Source organism: Pteronotus mesoamericanus, unplaced genomic scaffold (assembly GCF_021234165.1).
Source record: "Pteronotus mesoamericanus isolate MK-2021 breed Mesoamerican mustached bat unplaced genomic scaffold, CSHL_Meso_final contig_20, whole genome shotgun sequence".
NCBI classification, from domain to species: Eukaryota; Metazoa; Chordata; class Mammalia; order Chiroptera; family Mormoopidae; genus Pteronotus; species Pteronotus mesoamericanus.
The window spans coordinates 7,825,093-7,842,175 of record NW_026555085.1 but is presented as its reverse complement, the minus strand read 5'-3'; the positions used below and the strand labels follow the sequence as shown (position 1 = coordinate 7,842,175).

General features: G+C 36.2%; 1 protein-coding gene and 1 pseudogene across 1 annotated transcript in view; one reads left to right on the top strand and one right to left on the bottom strand.

The window, feature by feature from the left end:
* ZFAND3 (zinc finger AN1-type containing 3) overlaps window positions 1-17,083 on the bottom strand; it is a 367,578-nt gene that overhangs the window by 240,213 nt on the left and 110,282 nt on the right. Inside the window, exon 2 of the mRNA XM_054569313.1 lies at window positions 14,477-14,517. Coding sequence (XP_054425288.1) covers window positions 14,477-14,517 — 41 coding nt within the window. The remainder of the gene's footprint in view (window positions 1-14,476; window positions 14,518-17,083) is intronic.
* On the top strand, window positions 6,038-6,805 carry LOC129067262 (60S ribosomal protein L7-like; annotated as a pseudogene).

The window sequence follows — 17,083 nt, the reverse complement described above, 5'->3', positions numbered from 1 at the left end:
CAGCCTTTCAATGGAGCCATTACAGAGACATAGCACACCAGCCCTTTGAGATATCAAAAACATCACTCTGATATTAGGGTGCAGCTGGTTATGAGTTTTCTTTTATGATGCAACTAGAGGCACCCAAAGAATTTTAACAATGACTGATAACCAGTAGTTCCTCAAGTGTCCGGATGTCTGACAAACTTGAGATGTGCTTTTCACAGACTCAGATTAACACCAAAAAAAGAGAAAAAGGTCTGCCTAAAACAAAATCAGATATTTTATATGATGACTATATTAAAAAAATGTATTTTAGGTAAGACATTCATTTTTGTTTTATAAAGATTAAACCATTTAGCATGTCCAAAAGTTAAGTGATTACCGCTGCTAAAATAAGGCTGCCAATAATGGTCCAATGCATCTGTTTCACTTGCTAGTCATCTAGATAATATGTAGTTTCTCCTAACCCCTTCAAAAGACAAAATATTAAGTATCTAGCACTACTGTTATCTAAGTTACTAAACTGCTACACAAGCTATCAGTAGACCATCTCTATGCAGCACCCACAATAGGTCAAAACACAAGACCCCAGACATCTCAAAAGAAAAGGAATTTGTTGTGTTTGGCTTTCCTTTCAATGAAGACAAATTTTGGCCTAAGGAGAGTATTTTCTTTTCTTTTCTTTTCTTTTTTAGGTTCCACCTCCTGCAGGGCCTTTTAACGTTTCTGAGGAGGATTTTGTCTGATTTGTGATACAATATAAAACCAGACTATTTGACAGAAAGAAACCATAAAAAAAGGTCCATTCTCAGAGAGTATGTACCTTAAGACATGAAATACTTCATCCTGGCTTGGAAACAAAAAAGCTTTACTAAAGACTTGTGAAGTTCAGAGGAATTTCTTTTAGGCACTAATGATGCAGAAAACATTTTTAGGACATTTTAGTGATTCTTTAATTGCTATATGGAATAAAATCTCATATACATGTATAATGCAAACCTCATTATTTAAAAAAAATTTAAGATAAAAAACGGTAATCAATATTTTAAATTGTCGATTGTACCAACTCTGACTAACTTAAAATTTTGCAAAACAATCAGCAAATGAATAAACAGTAAACAGATATATACGTGTGTGTATGTATATATGCTTTTAGAAGTACCCACAAGTTACCACTTTGTTACAGATTTTTTTAGTCCCATTTTCAAGATTACTAAAACAGTATAGGAGGAAGGAAACTAAGGCTGAAATATAAACATAAGAGATGAAAAACCACTTTACTCAGGGCCACCTCAGGTTACTCTGAAACTCATTAACTCAGCAGGCATTTAGAATACGCATCAGTGTTTTGGAAAGACTTTAATATTCCTTCCAATCAAATATTCTATGATCACCATTTCCTAATATCACCTGACTAGTGGGGATTCATTGCTTCCAGACTTTCTAAATACATATAACAAAACACTTATGATGTACACTGAGTAACTGAATGGACACAGAACAAATGAATAATCTAGCTTTCAGTTGCCATTAGAGGTCTAGGACCTGTGTTAAAAGAATTTTCGAACCAGACAAAGTACATGTATGAATGATTTGACTGTGGGAGTGGGGGGTGAGGGTGGGATGGGTTGAGGGGGGTAAAGGGAGGAAAAACAGACAACTGCAATAGAATAAACATGATTTATAAATAAAAAATAGGAACTTGATGAAGAACAAAAAAATAAATAAAAGGCCTTCTTTACATTGTAAAAAAAAAAATTTTTTTCGAGACAGACTCTAACATTACTTTGTGTTTCAAACATGGAGATTAACAGAGCTACTGGATCTTAAACTATATTAGTCAAAGAAAACACCATTATCACTTTATGCAAAGCTGGCAAACTCAGTGATTTCTGAAGATGGTGATTATTTCAAAATTATCTGCCCTGGCCTGTTAGTTCAATTACAGGTTAGAACAATGTTAAGGAAAAGGTAGCAGCAGATTTAAGCCTTAGTTATCTTTAATCAGAAAATTTCTCAAACTTAAAATACTATCGACATGAGTGTTAATCTTCAAATATGGATTACAAGGCATTTAACAATAATGTCATAATGACTGTCTTCTCAAAGCATCAGTAGGGCTTACAAGACTTTCACAGGACAGTGTTAGAAGTGTGTAAGTTTAATTTCATTTAGTCCAATTAATTAACTAGCGTCCTCTAGTACAGAGCTCATTTTTCCAGAAACAACTTTTTTCCAACAAAGTATACCTACATACTTCTTAAATTGAATTGTTCCATATGAATGTATTCCTCTGGTTCTCCCTTCTTGTGTAGGCTAATAAATGTTAAAATGCTGTCTAATTTTAAGTCCAATGAAAAATAACACAAGCAGCTTCATGCTTTCCTTGTGCCAGTGTTGAATTTCTAAAGTTTATTTGCTATACAAGCTAAAAACAAAACTCTATTATTTTTACTGTAGAGACAAATAAAATACTGGTGCCAACTAAGAGGGAATCTCCTATGGAGTGAAGCAGTAAACTGTCAGCCTATAAATATCTATTTAAAGACATCTGTCCTTCAAAAGTTTAATGGAAGTGCTACTAAAATTACAGAGCCTTAAGTCAATGATGACTCAAAATTCTATTATCATCTGAAAATAACATATATATGCTAAGGGAAAATCTTATATTCTTCCTCATAATTTTCAAGTATCTTTTGGGGGTTCCCTATTACACTGAAAACTTGAATTGATATATTAGATAATAAAGAGGTTACCAAAGCTATGGTTTTATATAACTCCACTTCCCTACAGATGAACAGTCCAAATTCAGAAACTGCAGCAATTAGTTAAATAATCAGAAATTTAGAAAATTTTGCTAACACATCTTAATTGTGAAAAACAAAATAGACCTGAAACAACAAACTTTTAAATTTATTTAGTCCGTGAGGAAATTTATAAAACCATATTTTATGGAGGTAAATCTTTACTCTTCCTTCCCCCCAAAAACTGCTGATCTTTAGTTATGGCTCTTCTTTGTGAGTTAAAGAGTTAAAACCATCTTTTACTCCCAAATGAGTGTCAGCCCCACTCAGAGGTGCCATGTTTTATTTAAAACATACTCTTTCTCAGTAACTGCTTTGTTCTAATTGGCAAGGCAAAGCCGGTCCCTAAAGCACACAGCTCATTACATTCAGTTTGGATTACAAAAACACACCATGGAAACAAACTGCATTGAAATGTACAAATTAAAGGCACAGGAATATGGGGCAGGGAGGTGGAATTAGATTGTAATATGGAACAAAACCCACAGGGAGGCTGGGGAACAAATCACTAGTGTCTCTATAAACTATACGAGGTTTCCAAATGAGCAAATACACAAAGCAGAGGACAGGCTTTCCCATAACTCAACCAGAGGCTCCCTGGTGGTCCAGCAGTTAGGATTTGGTTCTCTCACATAACTCAACCAAACTGCTAAATATGGATACAACAAAACTGGGATTTTTTTCAACACTATTATGCATACATGTATGTGAGAATGGGAATACCAATGAGAAGGTTTAACAAATGAAACCTGCAGGTTGCACTATCTAAATACGAACCTCATCTTTGCCTTAACACTGACAATGTGCAGAGTGTCCTGTAATTAAATCACACCTCCAAACATTGAAAAAAAAACCCAACAAAAAACCCTTCTAAGAAGCTAAACGCAGGAGGAGACTGAATTAGAAATGGTGCTTCACTATGCAGTACAGAAAACAAGATTAATGAACTAAAAGTTATATGAACATGAGCAAGAAAGATGTTAAGAAATGAAGATCACACCACCAAAATAGAAAATGCAAAAAACACTCCCACCACACATGCAAACCTTTTTCCCAAATTAGCTATGCTGTGAAGCTTCCAACACTATTTCTCTCATTTTCCCTGGAGATATACAGACAAACTGCACCTGAACTAGAAGAGAATATACATGATAAATGTAAACCCCTAACCTACATACAAATGTAAAAAATGCTACTGCTATATTCTCACAGAACTTTTACAGTACAATCCCATCTAAACCTACTATCTTTACTCCTAAAAATATCAAACAGTGGAATATTAGATTTGGAATCTAAATACCTAAAATCAAATCTCAATTCTTTGCTTTAAAATTTATACTTAACCTTGCCCTCACTGGTGTGGCTCAGTGGGTTGGGAGTCGTCCCGCAAACCTAAAGGTCACCCACCACCACAGGCTGGAAAGTCTGGGTTGCAGGCCTAAGAGAGGCAACCAACTGATGTTTCTCTCACACACCAATGTTTCTCTCCCTCTCTTCCTCTCTCCTTTCCCCTCTAAAAATACATAAATAAAATCTTTTTTTAAAATGTTTTTAATCCTGGGGAACATTAGTTAATCCACTTGAGCTGCAGTTTCTCCATCTGTAATATGGAGACACAAAATCACCAAAAGTTACGAGGCTCAAATGAAGTAATACTGTGCATAATGGCTTAATATAAAAGGGCTGCAGAGATCTTAGTTATTATTGAAATTATTTCATCACAGGATTTTATCGCCTTCTAAAAAAATATATAACTCTCTGTGCCCTTACTCCATCTTATTTCACAAACATCAATTCCTGTTCCATTCCTCTTTTAAGATTAGGTACACTTGCTATTTTTCTCCCAACCAGAACTCCTAAGACTAAAAGTCTTTTTCCTTCTCTATATGCAGTATTTAGTCTAAAAGTAAATTAAGAAATTTTAAAAAATAAGTCTTTGGTAATAGTTATGATTATTAACATACAGTTAGTCCTACTTTATACACTAAGAAGCAGCTGAGCAGTGAGACATAAAAATTTTTGTATGTTAAAGATCACATTTTAGTTATATATTAATGCCCTGAAAATAAAGCCCTCTCATTTTACCCACCATTTCTACTTTGGACAAAGAATTAAGTGCAAGGGGGTTATAACCAGCAAAAGTGTCAACAAATTAATAGGGTGTCATTGTAACTCTCTAATTCAAGCACAAAGTAAACAGCCAGGTCAAGAATTATTCTAAGTATCTGTAGCAGAGTGGAATCAAGACCACTGAAGCACATAAAAAGTCTCAGGATGCTTTCCTGCATTTATTTGATAGTTATCCATACTCCTGCCAAACCCAAAAGGAAGTCCATAAACCTAAGTCTGATTATTTAACTTAGTTTGCATTAGTCTGCTGAGAACATGTAACACCAGAAATATGAGCAGTTAACTCACCACTTTTCATGTCATAGAAGGTGCTTTATTACATGAAAAAGGTCCAACCATACCTAACTCAAGCAAGTCTCAGAATTAGGGTTCTCCAAACTTCTTTGGTAGAGGCACAATACTAGAATAAAATCTGAGCACATACCTCTTACATGACTGTTTAAAAATAATAATTATATACTCCTGCAGTGTACTGAATGGTGCAATCCATCCTCATGCCTCCCCACACCTTTACTCCACCCCCTAAAATAAAGTCCACCTGGAACCTGTGGGTGTTATCTTATTTAGAAAAAGGACCTCTACAAATGTAATTAAGGATTTCAAGTTAAGATCATCCTACATAAAGGTGGGCCATAAATCCAATGACACTTGTCTTTAGAAAAGACACACAGGCGAGAAGGGCATGTGAAGATGAAGGTAGAGACTTGAATAATCGACAAGCCAAGGAATGCCAAAAACCTCCAGAAGAAACCAGCCCTGCTTGTTTACACTTGGATTTCAGACTTCTGGCCTCTAAAGCTGTGAAAGAATAAACTTCTTGTTGCTTAAGTCAACACATTTGTGGTAATTTGTTGGGGCAACTCTAGGAAATTAATACCAATAAGATTATGTACATTATAAAAATTAACAATATATAAAGGATGATAAAAATAAACATAAGTAGAAATTCTAAAAATTTCTCTCGATGCCTCAATGGATGCACCAGTATTGAGACCACAGCTAGGGACCATCATGTGAGCAGAAATAAAGTTAAATGACAGCCAAACTATCCTAAAATACCCAGTTATTATTAAATTTCTTCCTTTTCACTAAAATACTGCCACATGGTCACAATTTTTCTACTTAAAGTCAACAGGGTTGCTCTTTTTCTGGCTGGAACCATGGAGGGTGCAGAAGAGAAGAAGATTCTTGCTGTGCCAGAAACCCTTAAGAAAAAGTGAAGGAATTTCTCAGAGCTGAAGATCAAGTGCCTGGGGAAGAAGTCTGCCCAAAAGATGCTTCGAAAGGCAAGGAGGAAGCTCATCTATGAAAAGCTAAGCACTATCACAAAGAATACAGGCAGATGTACAGAACTGAGATTCGAATGCTTAGAATGTCAAGAAAAGCTGGCAACCTCTGTACCTGAGCAACCCAAATTGGCATTTGTCATCAGGATCAGAGGTATCTATGGTGCAAGCCCAAAGGTCCAAAAGGTGCTGCAGCTTCTTCCCAATCACCAGATACTTACGCTGAGGATTGTGGAACCATATATTATTGCACAGGGGGTACTCAAACCTGAGGTCAGTAAATGACCTTGATCTACAAGCATCGTTACAGCAAAATCAACAAAAAAACTAATTGTCCTGACAAATAATGCATTAATTGCTCGATCTCTTGGTAAATATGGTATCATCTGCATGGAGGATCTGATTCATGAGGAAATGCTTCAAAGAAGCAAACAACTTCTTGAGGCCTTTCAAATTACCTTCTCCATGAAGTGGAATAATAAAAAGACTACCCATTTTGTAGAAGGTGGAGATGCTGGTAACTGGGAGGACCAGATCAACAGGCTTATTAGAAGAATGAACTACGGTATCTACCACGGTCATCTTTGTAATCTGGTCAGTTAATAAACAATAACTGCTTTAAAATTGGGAGGTTGGGGGGAGCCAACAGCGGTGTCCAACCAGCAGGCTGCATGCAGCCCAGAATGGCTATGAATATATAGCCCAACACAAAATTGTAAATTTACTTAAAACCTTTTTTTTGCTCATCAGTTTTTGTTAGTGTTTGTGTATTTAATGTGTGGCCCAAAACAACTCTTCTTCCAGTGTGGCCCAGAGACACCAAAAGGCTGGACACCCCTGAAAAAGCAGCTACCTTTCTGCTACTTAAAACACTGAGCATTTTGTTTCCCACTGGAACTGCAACAATTATTTCTGATGTGATTTCCGTAACATCTTCAACACACTGCTTCATTTATCTTGACTAGCATAAAATTAGCCGTACAATTTAAGAATTCTTAAAAGACAGCAAACTCCTGTAGACTAAGAGGTCAGAAAGGGCTGCCAGAGTTCAGCTTTGCTAATCAGTTACCTCACTACCCTTGTCTTGCTTTCATTTGAGAACAAGGAAACTATTCCACAAAAAAATAGGATTTCTAATATAAAAAACAGTTTTAACATATTTCAAATGTTAATTTAAAAAATAATAGAGGAAAACATGAGTTTGTGATTTTGATATAAAAACAGTAGTTGAAAAGAACTTAGTACGTCACCCTGACCAGTGTGGCTCTGTTGGTTCGGTGTCATCCCATAGAATGAAAGGTGGCCAGAGTTCAAGTCCAGGGGAGGGCACACGCCTGGGTTCTAAGTTCAGTCTCCAGATGAGATACACGCAAGAGGCAACTGATTGATGTGTCTCTCTCACATCGATGCTTATCTTTCTCTCCCTTCCTTCCCCTCTAAAAGTAAATAAGTATATCTTTAAAAAAGAACTTTTATGTCCATCAACAGAGAACTCGATAACCTGGTGCACAGTATAATGAGGGTGACCAATAATTCATCAATCACATTGAGGGGTACAAAAGAATGTTACTATATGTAGTCACTGGTACAGAAAGCATAAACTGAGACTACTCCAGGTAAATTAGGCCATTAATTATAATAGAATATTACAACAGTTAAAATACTGATTGGTTTCTAAAAGCATTATTTTAAAAAGCCCTAGCCAGTATGGTTTAGTTGGTTGCACTGTCATCCCGAGAACCCAAGGGTCACAGGATCGATTCCCTGTCAGGGCACCCAGTTTGCAGGTTCGAGCCCCAGTTGGGGCGCATATAAGAAAGCAGCTGATCAATGTTTCTCTCTCCTATCAGTGTCTATCTCTCTGTCTCCCTCCCCCAACTTCCTCTCTTTAAAAAATAAAAATAAAAAAATAAGGCAATGTAAAGAAATGTCCTTGGGTGAGGATAAAGGTAAATACAAGCTTTATTTTAAAAAAGGCAAGTTGTAGAATGACTAATGCAACATACTACTTACACATTTTTAAAACAGAATCATATATTGTTTATATAAATACCCATTCATAAAAGTATACAGGAATAAGGATAATGGCTGTCTCTGAAGCGGAAAGAGGATGGCTTGAGGTAAAAGAAAACTATGAGATTTTAGTTCCCTTTTAAAATAATGTTAAGGGGGATGCCAAAATGTTAGTATTTGATAATTCTGGGTTGGCTAGTGGGTGTTTACTATATTACTCTCTATAATATTCTGATTTTTTAGATACCCACAGCAGATACATCCTCCAATGGAGGACACATAAAATGATTGAGAGAATCTGATGAACTGAACTGTCTCTTTTCAACAAATACATAACCACTGTTTGTTACACTTAAGAAATCTTTCTTGAATTTTCAGCTTTAAAGAAATCAAAGAGTCTACAACAGTAATCAAGTCAACAGAATAACCAAGACAGAAATACCCTATTTCAAATGCTATACTTTAAAAGCAGCAGCTGCACCCTGACTAGTGTGGCTCAGTGGGCTGGGCATCCTCCTGCAAATGTAAAGGTCGCAGGTTTGATTCCCAGTCAGAGTATGCCTGGGTTGTGCGCCAGGCTCCACCAGCTGGGGGTGTGCAAGAGGCAATAGATCTAATGATCTTTTTCTCAAACATCAAGGTTTCTCTCTCTCCCTTATCCTCTAAAAAGAAATAATAATACAATCTTTTTAAAAAATAAGAGCATCAGCTGCCTTTCTTCTGAGAAAAGGCAATTTGAAAAATCAAGGCATGAGAAGCATACTAACCTGCCCAAATCTCACCATATTATGAAATAAGTAATTGGAGTGGTTATTTTTACATTATTTTCCTGATGGATACAGGTTCTTACAATTTCTAAAAGGATATATGCATAAGAAGGAGTACTTAAAATTTTCATATTCATTCTGTTCCTCTTACTCAGATCCTCAAAATTCAGCTGTAACTTAAAAATTTTCCCTTTCTAAAGTTACTGGAATTTGGTCACTCCTATTCTTAATTTCTAACAGGGAATAAAAGCAGAAGAGATTAGAGTGTAACTCCAAGTAGTAAGAGCTGCAGGTTCATGTGAAAATGTTTTAATTTACTTGTTATGAAATAGGAATTTGTCATGAAACTCAAGTCACCTCAAAGAAAAATGTTTTCATTTTGGTTTACCTACTATTCCACCCTATATCCAGCATTGCAGCATTACTTACCTTGGATGTTAACATTTAGATAGATTTCCTATGCTGTGAGCTACAGCCAACTCTGTTTTGCTCATTCCAGAAAGAAACTAATCACTTTGGAGTCTGTCAGACATAAATACAATGCACTTTACTTTTTAACCTTTTATAATTTTTACAATTAATAATAAAAGTCTGAACATACAAACCAATGATTTTCAACTTTTTTTCATCTCATGGCACACATAAACTACTAAAATTCTGCAGCACACCAAAAAATACATTTCTTGCTGACCTGACCAAAAAAAAAAAAAAAGATAATTCTGTTACATTCACACTGGCTGGCTATTGTTGTGTTAGGCTGTTGTCACTTTTTTATTTGACAATCTAAGTGAAAAGAGGTCAGTGCCCCTGACTAAACAGTCAGGTACTGCATGTTTTAAAAATTCTTGTAGCACACCAGTTGAAAATCGCTGATATAAACAAACAAAAGCAAGTGTAATTAAAATCTTCTCCAAATACTCCTACTCTGAAACTAGGAAAGAAAATGAAATCCCAAATAATTCAATGACTTTTCAATGAATTTCTGAAATTTGGTGGTTTTCAAACTTTTTAAACTACTAATAAACAGGGCCAGGAAAAAGTAGGTTTACAGTTGTTCATATACAAAATAATACAAGAATAAACTGTTTCATATATTCAGAACTATAAACCTACTTTTGCTCCACCTGTATTTTTTCCATTCCATTTGCTGTTTTTCTGCCTTCCCCGTCAATCCTCTTTTCCACACGTTCTGTATTTTTCTTCCTCAAATCACAATTCTCTGTATGTTTGGAAATTTGGCTATCTCTTAAGACTAAGACCATTTTGTGAGCAGAAGCCAGAAACACCTACAGTGTTTGAGTGAGGATTCTCCCATCTTTGAGTTTTGATGTATTATCCTTCCCAGTGAGTAGTGTTAATTATTTTTATATTATCCCTGAAGAAGGGATTTGCGTAACAGATTTCAGTTTATTTGAAGTTATGGAAAGAATGTCTAAACTATTGAAAATTATGGCATTAAACACCTTTGAATATGTTATCAACTTATATCACAGACATTGCCTCTTTTTAAAGCTGAGGATCCTTTTTTTGTTTGTTTTTTGTTGTTGTTTGTTTGTTTAGTCTAGTTACGGCTTTCCTAGACCCTTGGTAATATTCTGCTGTCATACTATCCTTTCTTTCACTAAAAGTTGTTTATATTATTGTTTGTATGACTTCACTAAAAGAATTAGTAAATGCCTATACAAAACAAAATTTCATGATGTGATATACTCACATTATAGTGAACAAACATTTACTGGTTAAAACACCACTTTCTAATGCAGTTTCTCAAACTGTGGGTGTTGTGATTCATTAGTAGGTAGAGAAAGAAGCTTAATGGGTCATGTTTAGCATTTAAAAAATTGAGTATAATAGGAAATAAGGAAATAATCACTGCAAATACTATGTACAAAACAGTAAAATTAAATCTTGCCTGTTTTCTTTTGTTTAAAGATGAAATAAATAATAACCCGAGATTAAAGAGAATCCAGAAGAGCATTTTAAATACATCATACCTGAAATCCTAACACTAGAAGTCCATCTTTTCTTAGAACTTCCCCAGAATATTTCCCTTTAAATGTCCAGTGATCCTAGCATAGAAAATCATGGATGATAAAGAGTCTTCAGGTCAAAGCCCTTTAGGGCTAAGAAAAAAGCATATTACATATTGGGGGGGGGGGGGGGGCAGAGAGGTTAATCCAAATGGTCTTAAATGATTTCAGCCTAGCCAAACCAGAGTTCAAGAGGAGGGTTGTCAAAAAATAAAAATAATACCCTCACATTTCAAAGAGAAACTTTAATTGAGCTGCAAAGCTTTAGGAATAGCAAACTCAGCCAGGTCAGGCACTCTTCTACATACATGCACTCTTCTACATACTTACATGCACAGACATTTCTTATTCTAACCATACAGAGAAACACTATTATTTGGTATGTAACTTATCAGCAATTAACATTTCAGTGGTCTTTTAGTAACTCTCACTTTCCTTTCCATATATTTATTTCCTTCCCTTTCTCTGACCTCAAACAGCCCATGAATATTTTATAAAGAAATGGAAATTTATCTTTTCTTTATAAAAGAAAATTTATCAAAGTGATGATAGTTAGTGGGAGTATTGCTCACCACTTGGCAGAGTATTTCATCAGAGGGACACAGTTACCAAAGCTAACTTTAAACTAGCATCCACAGTTCCTACTATAGCACCCTCCTCTCTCAACAAGACTTTTAAGTATATTTTTACTTATTTCATTGAATTTTATGTAAATAAGTTATAACAAACTCACTTTTCACCACAAAGATTTATTCTGAAAAGGAATCTTGAAAAATCTCTAAATAACCTAATGATACACAACAGCTATTTTTAAAGTGATTTTTCCATTCTCCAAAAGTAAATATTACACTTAAAAGAATATTTACAATCACAGTGGCTTTGACCAAAATAACCTCCATGTTGTCTTGCATATCTCAAGACTCTGCTATGCTCTATCTTCATACAGGAACAAAATTCTTAAGTATTATCTTTAACATTCAATGATCTTTTTTCTTTTGAATTTTGAAAAGAAAACCAAATGCTACTTCAGCAAGCAGGATGTTGTTAGTTATTCCTTTCAAATAATGGAAGAACTAGGAATGTGGGGGTAAAGATAAAGGGGAAAGAAGAGCATCTTTACATACTTGAAAATATTATAATATTTTAAAAGCAAAAATGGCAAAGTTGTATACAAAGTAAATGAATATAGATCACCAGAGACACATAAATAATAGCCATGAAAAATTAAACTAAGAAGTCCAAGGAAACACAAAGACCATAGCTGAACTGTCTTCATCAGTAATTTTTTAATTTTATGTTTAGTTAGGGACAGGAGACAGTTCTTTGAGTATCTGATCTCTAAACCACGTTACTCAAGGTACCTGGCCCTCCCCAAAGCTACATTTTACTGAATTATAAGGGGGAGCTAGCTCTACCTGGAGAGAGCCATAGAACCTAACCTACATTTTGTCTCATGGCTACTTTCATCTCTACCATAAATTCATCAGTGAGGCAGCGTTTCTTCATACCTGTAACTGTAGACATAAAGAGTATGAAAAGCAGAATGTACTTCCTTAACATGGCAGAGATATTTTGAAAGTTAGATAAAAACCAAACTTAGCAGTATTTTTTCCTTTTAAAGACCTAAAAAAATTGACAAATTCTAAACTTCTAACAGATACAAACAGCCAACGTCCTTGGCCCTCTCAATTCCTTCCCACCTATCCCCTACTTTAGGTATAAATGCAAAGGTCTAAAGCTTATACTATGATTATTTCTACGCCCAAACAGCATAATGAATAGAAGATAAAAACTGACAATTCTCCCCTTAACCAAACTCTAGCCAGGCTCCTCTGAGCCCTCTTCTCAACCAGGCCTCAACCTTGGCCTGAAAAGACTATAGACTCTTAACACAAATGATTTCATCCACTCCTCTCACCCAACATTAAAAGATTTAAACAAACACTAACAGTTTGTAATAGCCCAAATCCCCATCCCTAGGTTAACCTAGCACCTTTTAAATTGCCTGCCTAGAAAAGCTCAAAAAAATGTAAGGTTTATTATAGCCAAGACCTGACTACAGGCCCCTGAGCAACCTATCTTAGAGCATTTACTAAAAAGAGTTTAATTGTGAATCCTTCCTCTGTCCCTTTGAGATGTACTGTACGTATCTCCTACAACTCAGGAAATTTTTCTCAAGGACACATGAAAGCCATTGCTTTAAAAGGTAATCTTCAGTAAAGATAGGGCCTCAGTCTCTCAGTCTCTATACAAGGATAAAATCCTAAGTTCCATGGTTGCCAGCTAAGAGACAGAGCTAGCCTTGCCATATACATTGACCAACGCTTTATCATCTTTCACTTTCCTGACTCTACTGAACCAAGAGAGCAACCCCTGCCTACTTTGTCACTCAGCCTTTAAAATGTCCAGTCCCTCTGTGCAAATCCAAGTTGAGTTCAGCTCACACAAGACCCTCCCCCTTCCCTATTGTAGCAGCACATTACTGATAAAGATCTCCCCTTACCACTTTCATCTAGTGTTTGGCTTCGCTTATCTTTGACAAAAGTGAAGTAGTAAAGAAGGAATGTTAAACATATCTCAATGAGTAAAGACTTAAATACTTTCTAGAAGGTCATTTAGATGTAAAGTTCTTTTAAAAAAAGAAAACAAAGAAGGCTTCAACTTTAGAAGGAGTCGTCATTCAAGGAATCAACAAATCAGCATCCAGGGGCTGAAAAAGGCCCCTGCCAAACATCAAGCTCCAACCTTTACAGTTACTAATGATGAATTAAGGCCCAAAGAGATTAAATTATTTACCCAGGGTGATTCAATGAGGGATTGGATTAGAAATAGCTAATTCAGCATTATTGCCTTCCTGGCTCCAACATGAAAATATTCTTTCTTGCACTCTCATTGGCAAAGGCAATATTAACCATTAATCATTCAATAACAACAATGAATATATATTACTCTAGTACGACATGAGTTTTTACAATTCCACTGTACACCAACAACTCTACAATGAAAAAAGTTTGTCTGGTGCAAGTACATAAGACTGCATTTCACCCTGGCTAGTGTGGTGCAGTGGATTGAGTGACAACCTGCAAATTAAAGGATCACTGGTTCGATTCCCAGTCTAGGGCACATGCCTGGATGGTGGGCCAGGTCCCCAGTAGGGGGTGAGCAAGAGGCAACCACACACTTATGTTTCTCCCCTTCTCTTTTTCCCTCCCTTCCCCTCTCTAAGAATAAACAAAATTAAAAAAAAAAAAAAAAAGACTTCATTTCACTCAGGGAAGATTATTTCAACAGTCCTAGGCAAACACATGAAGCACCTTGATGAAGAGAAACTGCTTTCACACACAAGCAAAAAAACAAAACCCCATACATTAAACCCAAAGGAGGACCAAATAATTTAGACAGTCTTAAAAAACAGCCAAAAGAAGAAAAATAAAAGTAAATAAAAAATCCTTTCCTGCACTTACCAGCAAAGCATTTGGAACAGAGGTTCATAGTCTTGCTGGACCTGGGGCAAAAGAGAAGAAAGAATGAGCTAAAAATTCGGTATCACTGGTCAGGCAACTGAACTAATAAACTAATGATAAGTCCCTAACCAGCCACACCTCCCCCACAACAAAACAAAGACAAACAAAACACAACACTTTTTATTTGTGACTTATCTAATGAATTATTTTTTTGTGATTAGCAGCATAAGATGACAAAGGGGTCAATTACTCCCACGTGATTACCACATTCCCATTGTTCACACTGGAACATATATCACAAAGTTATCACTACAAACAAACAAAACTTTGTCTGAAAAGGAATAAAACTTTCTCTTCGTATATACACTGATTGGTCTCCGTGGCATTAGTTGAATTTTTATCTCATCTTTCCCCTCATTCTAGTCCTATTTCCAATCCTGGTCACATTATGACCTTGTTGTTTAAACTTTCTTCAGATGTTCCCAATCAAATTATTTTTCATGTCCTTTCATCTGTTAATAGCTACAATTACTGAATAATAACTTGAAAGGGCACTTCACATCCATTATCTTAATCTTCCCAACATCCCTGAGATGGGCATTTATTACCATACTGCTTTGCTTCTAAAATGCACTTTCCAGGAAATCACACTGACATTTTTACGACCAGGAAACAATATACAATTGGCTACAAGGGATAACTCAATTACTGATAAAATGTTCCCACCACCTCCTCCTCCAAGGAGTCTTAAATTGAGAGGTCTTAGGAAATCAACAACATACAGTCTCATGCCCATTTGACAGGTAAGCAGCTTGCCCAAGGTCACACAGTTGGAGAACTGCAGAGGAAGTATATGACCTTGGTACTGAGCTAACTCCTAAGGCAACTCTGCCATCCTTTGTTCACAACACAACACAGCACCTGGCACCATACAGCAGCCCAGGCACAGAAGGGCAGGAAACTGTTAGTTTCTTTTCATTGCTGTTTCCCTTCCTGATTCCCTCCCAAGCAGACCCATTCCTACAGCTTTCTTCCAAAAGCCTCCTGGAATATTCTATATTGGAAAAGCTGACCTATTTAGAGCCTCATTCCTCACCAACTCCTCTCCTAGTATGTTTGTCTTTGCCCAGAGCTGCTCCTACACATGAAATAAATCAACTTTCTTCTGCCCTCCTTAGTGAATTTTATAATTAATGAAAGCCTCCCTCAGGAATTATTTCCTGATGACTACGCCTGTATTCCAATGTACTGCAACCGAAGACCTAATGGTTAGTAACTATCACAGGGTGACAAAATCAGGAAATGGGAGATGGTCATTACTTCTCTTTCCCAAAGGAGATGCTATGTTAACAGGTGGTGGATCTTCCTTTAAGATTCTGCTTAATGTAAAAACACAAAAGGGAGTAGGAAATTCAAGTATCAATAAGTGCATAAAAATGAATAAATGAACATGGAAATGTATTAATAGTAGAATCTAACAGTTTTTACGAGTGTACTATACGGTAAGCATGATACCAGATGCCTTCAACTTCATTTTACCAAATGAGGAAACAGAGGCTCCTAGGGCTATATAACTTGCCAAAGGTTACAGAACATGAAAGTGTACGCATCTGGTCTGCCTAACTCTAAAGCCTGTGTTCTCACCATGTGCCTCCAATACTGAAGGAGAAAGGTGGTTAGAGAGAATGGTCCCACAACTAAAGATTTAATCTATAGAAATCAGGTCACCTCCCTAAGAAAGTAAAGCTTTTCATATGGTGAAAGCACAATGCCTGCCCTTCCCTCCAAAAACATATACATGCTGCGAGGAGCAACACAAACACAAGGGTGCCAGTTGCAACTCACAGAAGATCTGAGGATAAAGAAATTTCTCTGTTACCAGAACTTCCCCGAGGGAGGCAGGCCTCTCCCAGATGTGGTTTCTCTCTCTTATACATACAGTACCATTAGAGCCAGAAGGTGACTAGCTTGTTTGTCACCTCTGTTGCTCCCCACTGTCCAGCAGGAATCATGAACAGCCTACAGAGAACAACTGGAGGGAAAATCAGCACCAAGTATTCTAGCTGTAACATCTGTGTGAGCTGGTAAGAAAAAAATAGCAAAATAGCATTTTTCTCTGCATCTCCTTATCTCCTCCAGATACTTCATGTATTTAAAATATTCACTATACCTATATTACCTAAATGATATACATTCAACTTTCTGCTTAGGATTTTTTCAGCAATATGTTTGTCAATTAGGTTATAAATGAAATAATACAGCTACTGGCACTATTAATCATCACAGAGATGTCTGAAGTCTGAAATAAACCAGATTTTGGCTACAGAAATAATGGCACCGGTAATGCCAACTTGGATCCCTCAGGCGAAAAACAAGGAACTCAAAAAACTGGCAGAGGCTTCTGAGAATTATGCTCCTTTCTCATGTTTAACATGTAAAACTTGAAGCTAACCATAGGCATACAACTACTGACTGCCCATGTGATCAACACGCAGTCTTGGGACAGACAATAGAGTTCTCTATGTGGCAGCAAACATGAAAGGTAAGTGTGATTCTTTTATGTCCCTACTACTCCAAAAAAAAAAAAAAAATTGCTCTTACTGAGCT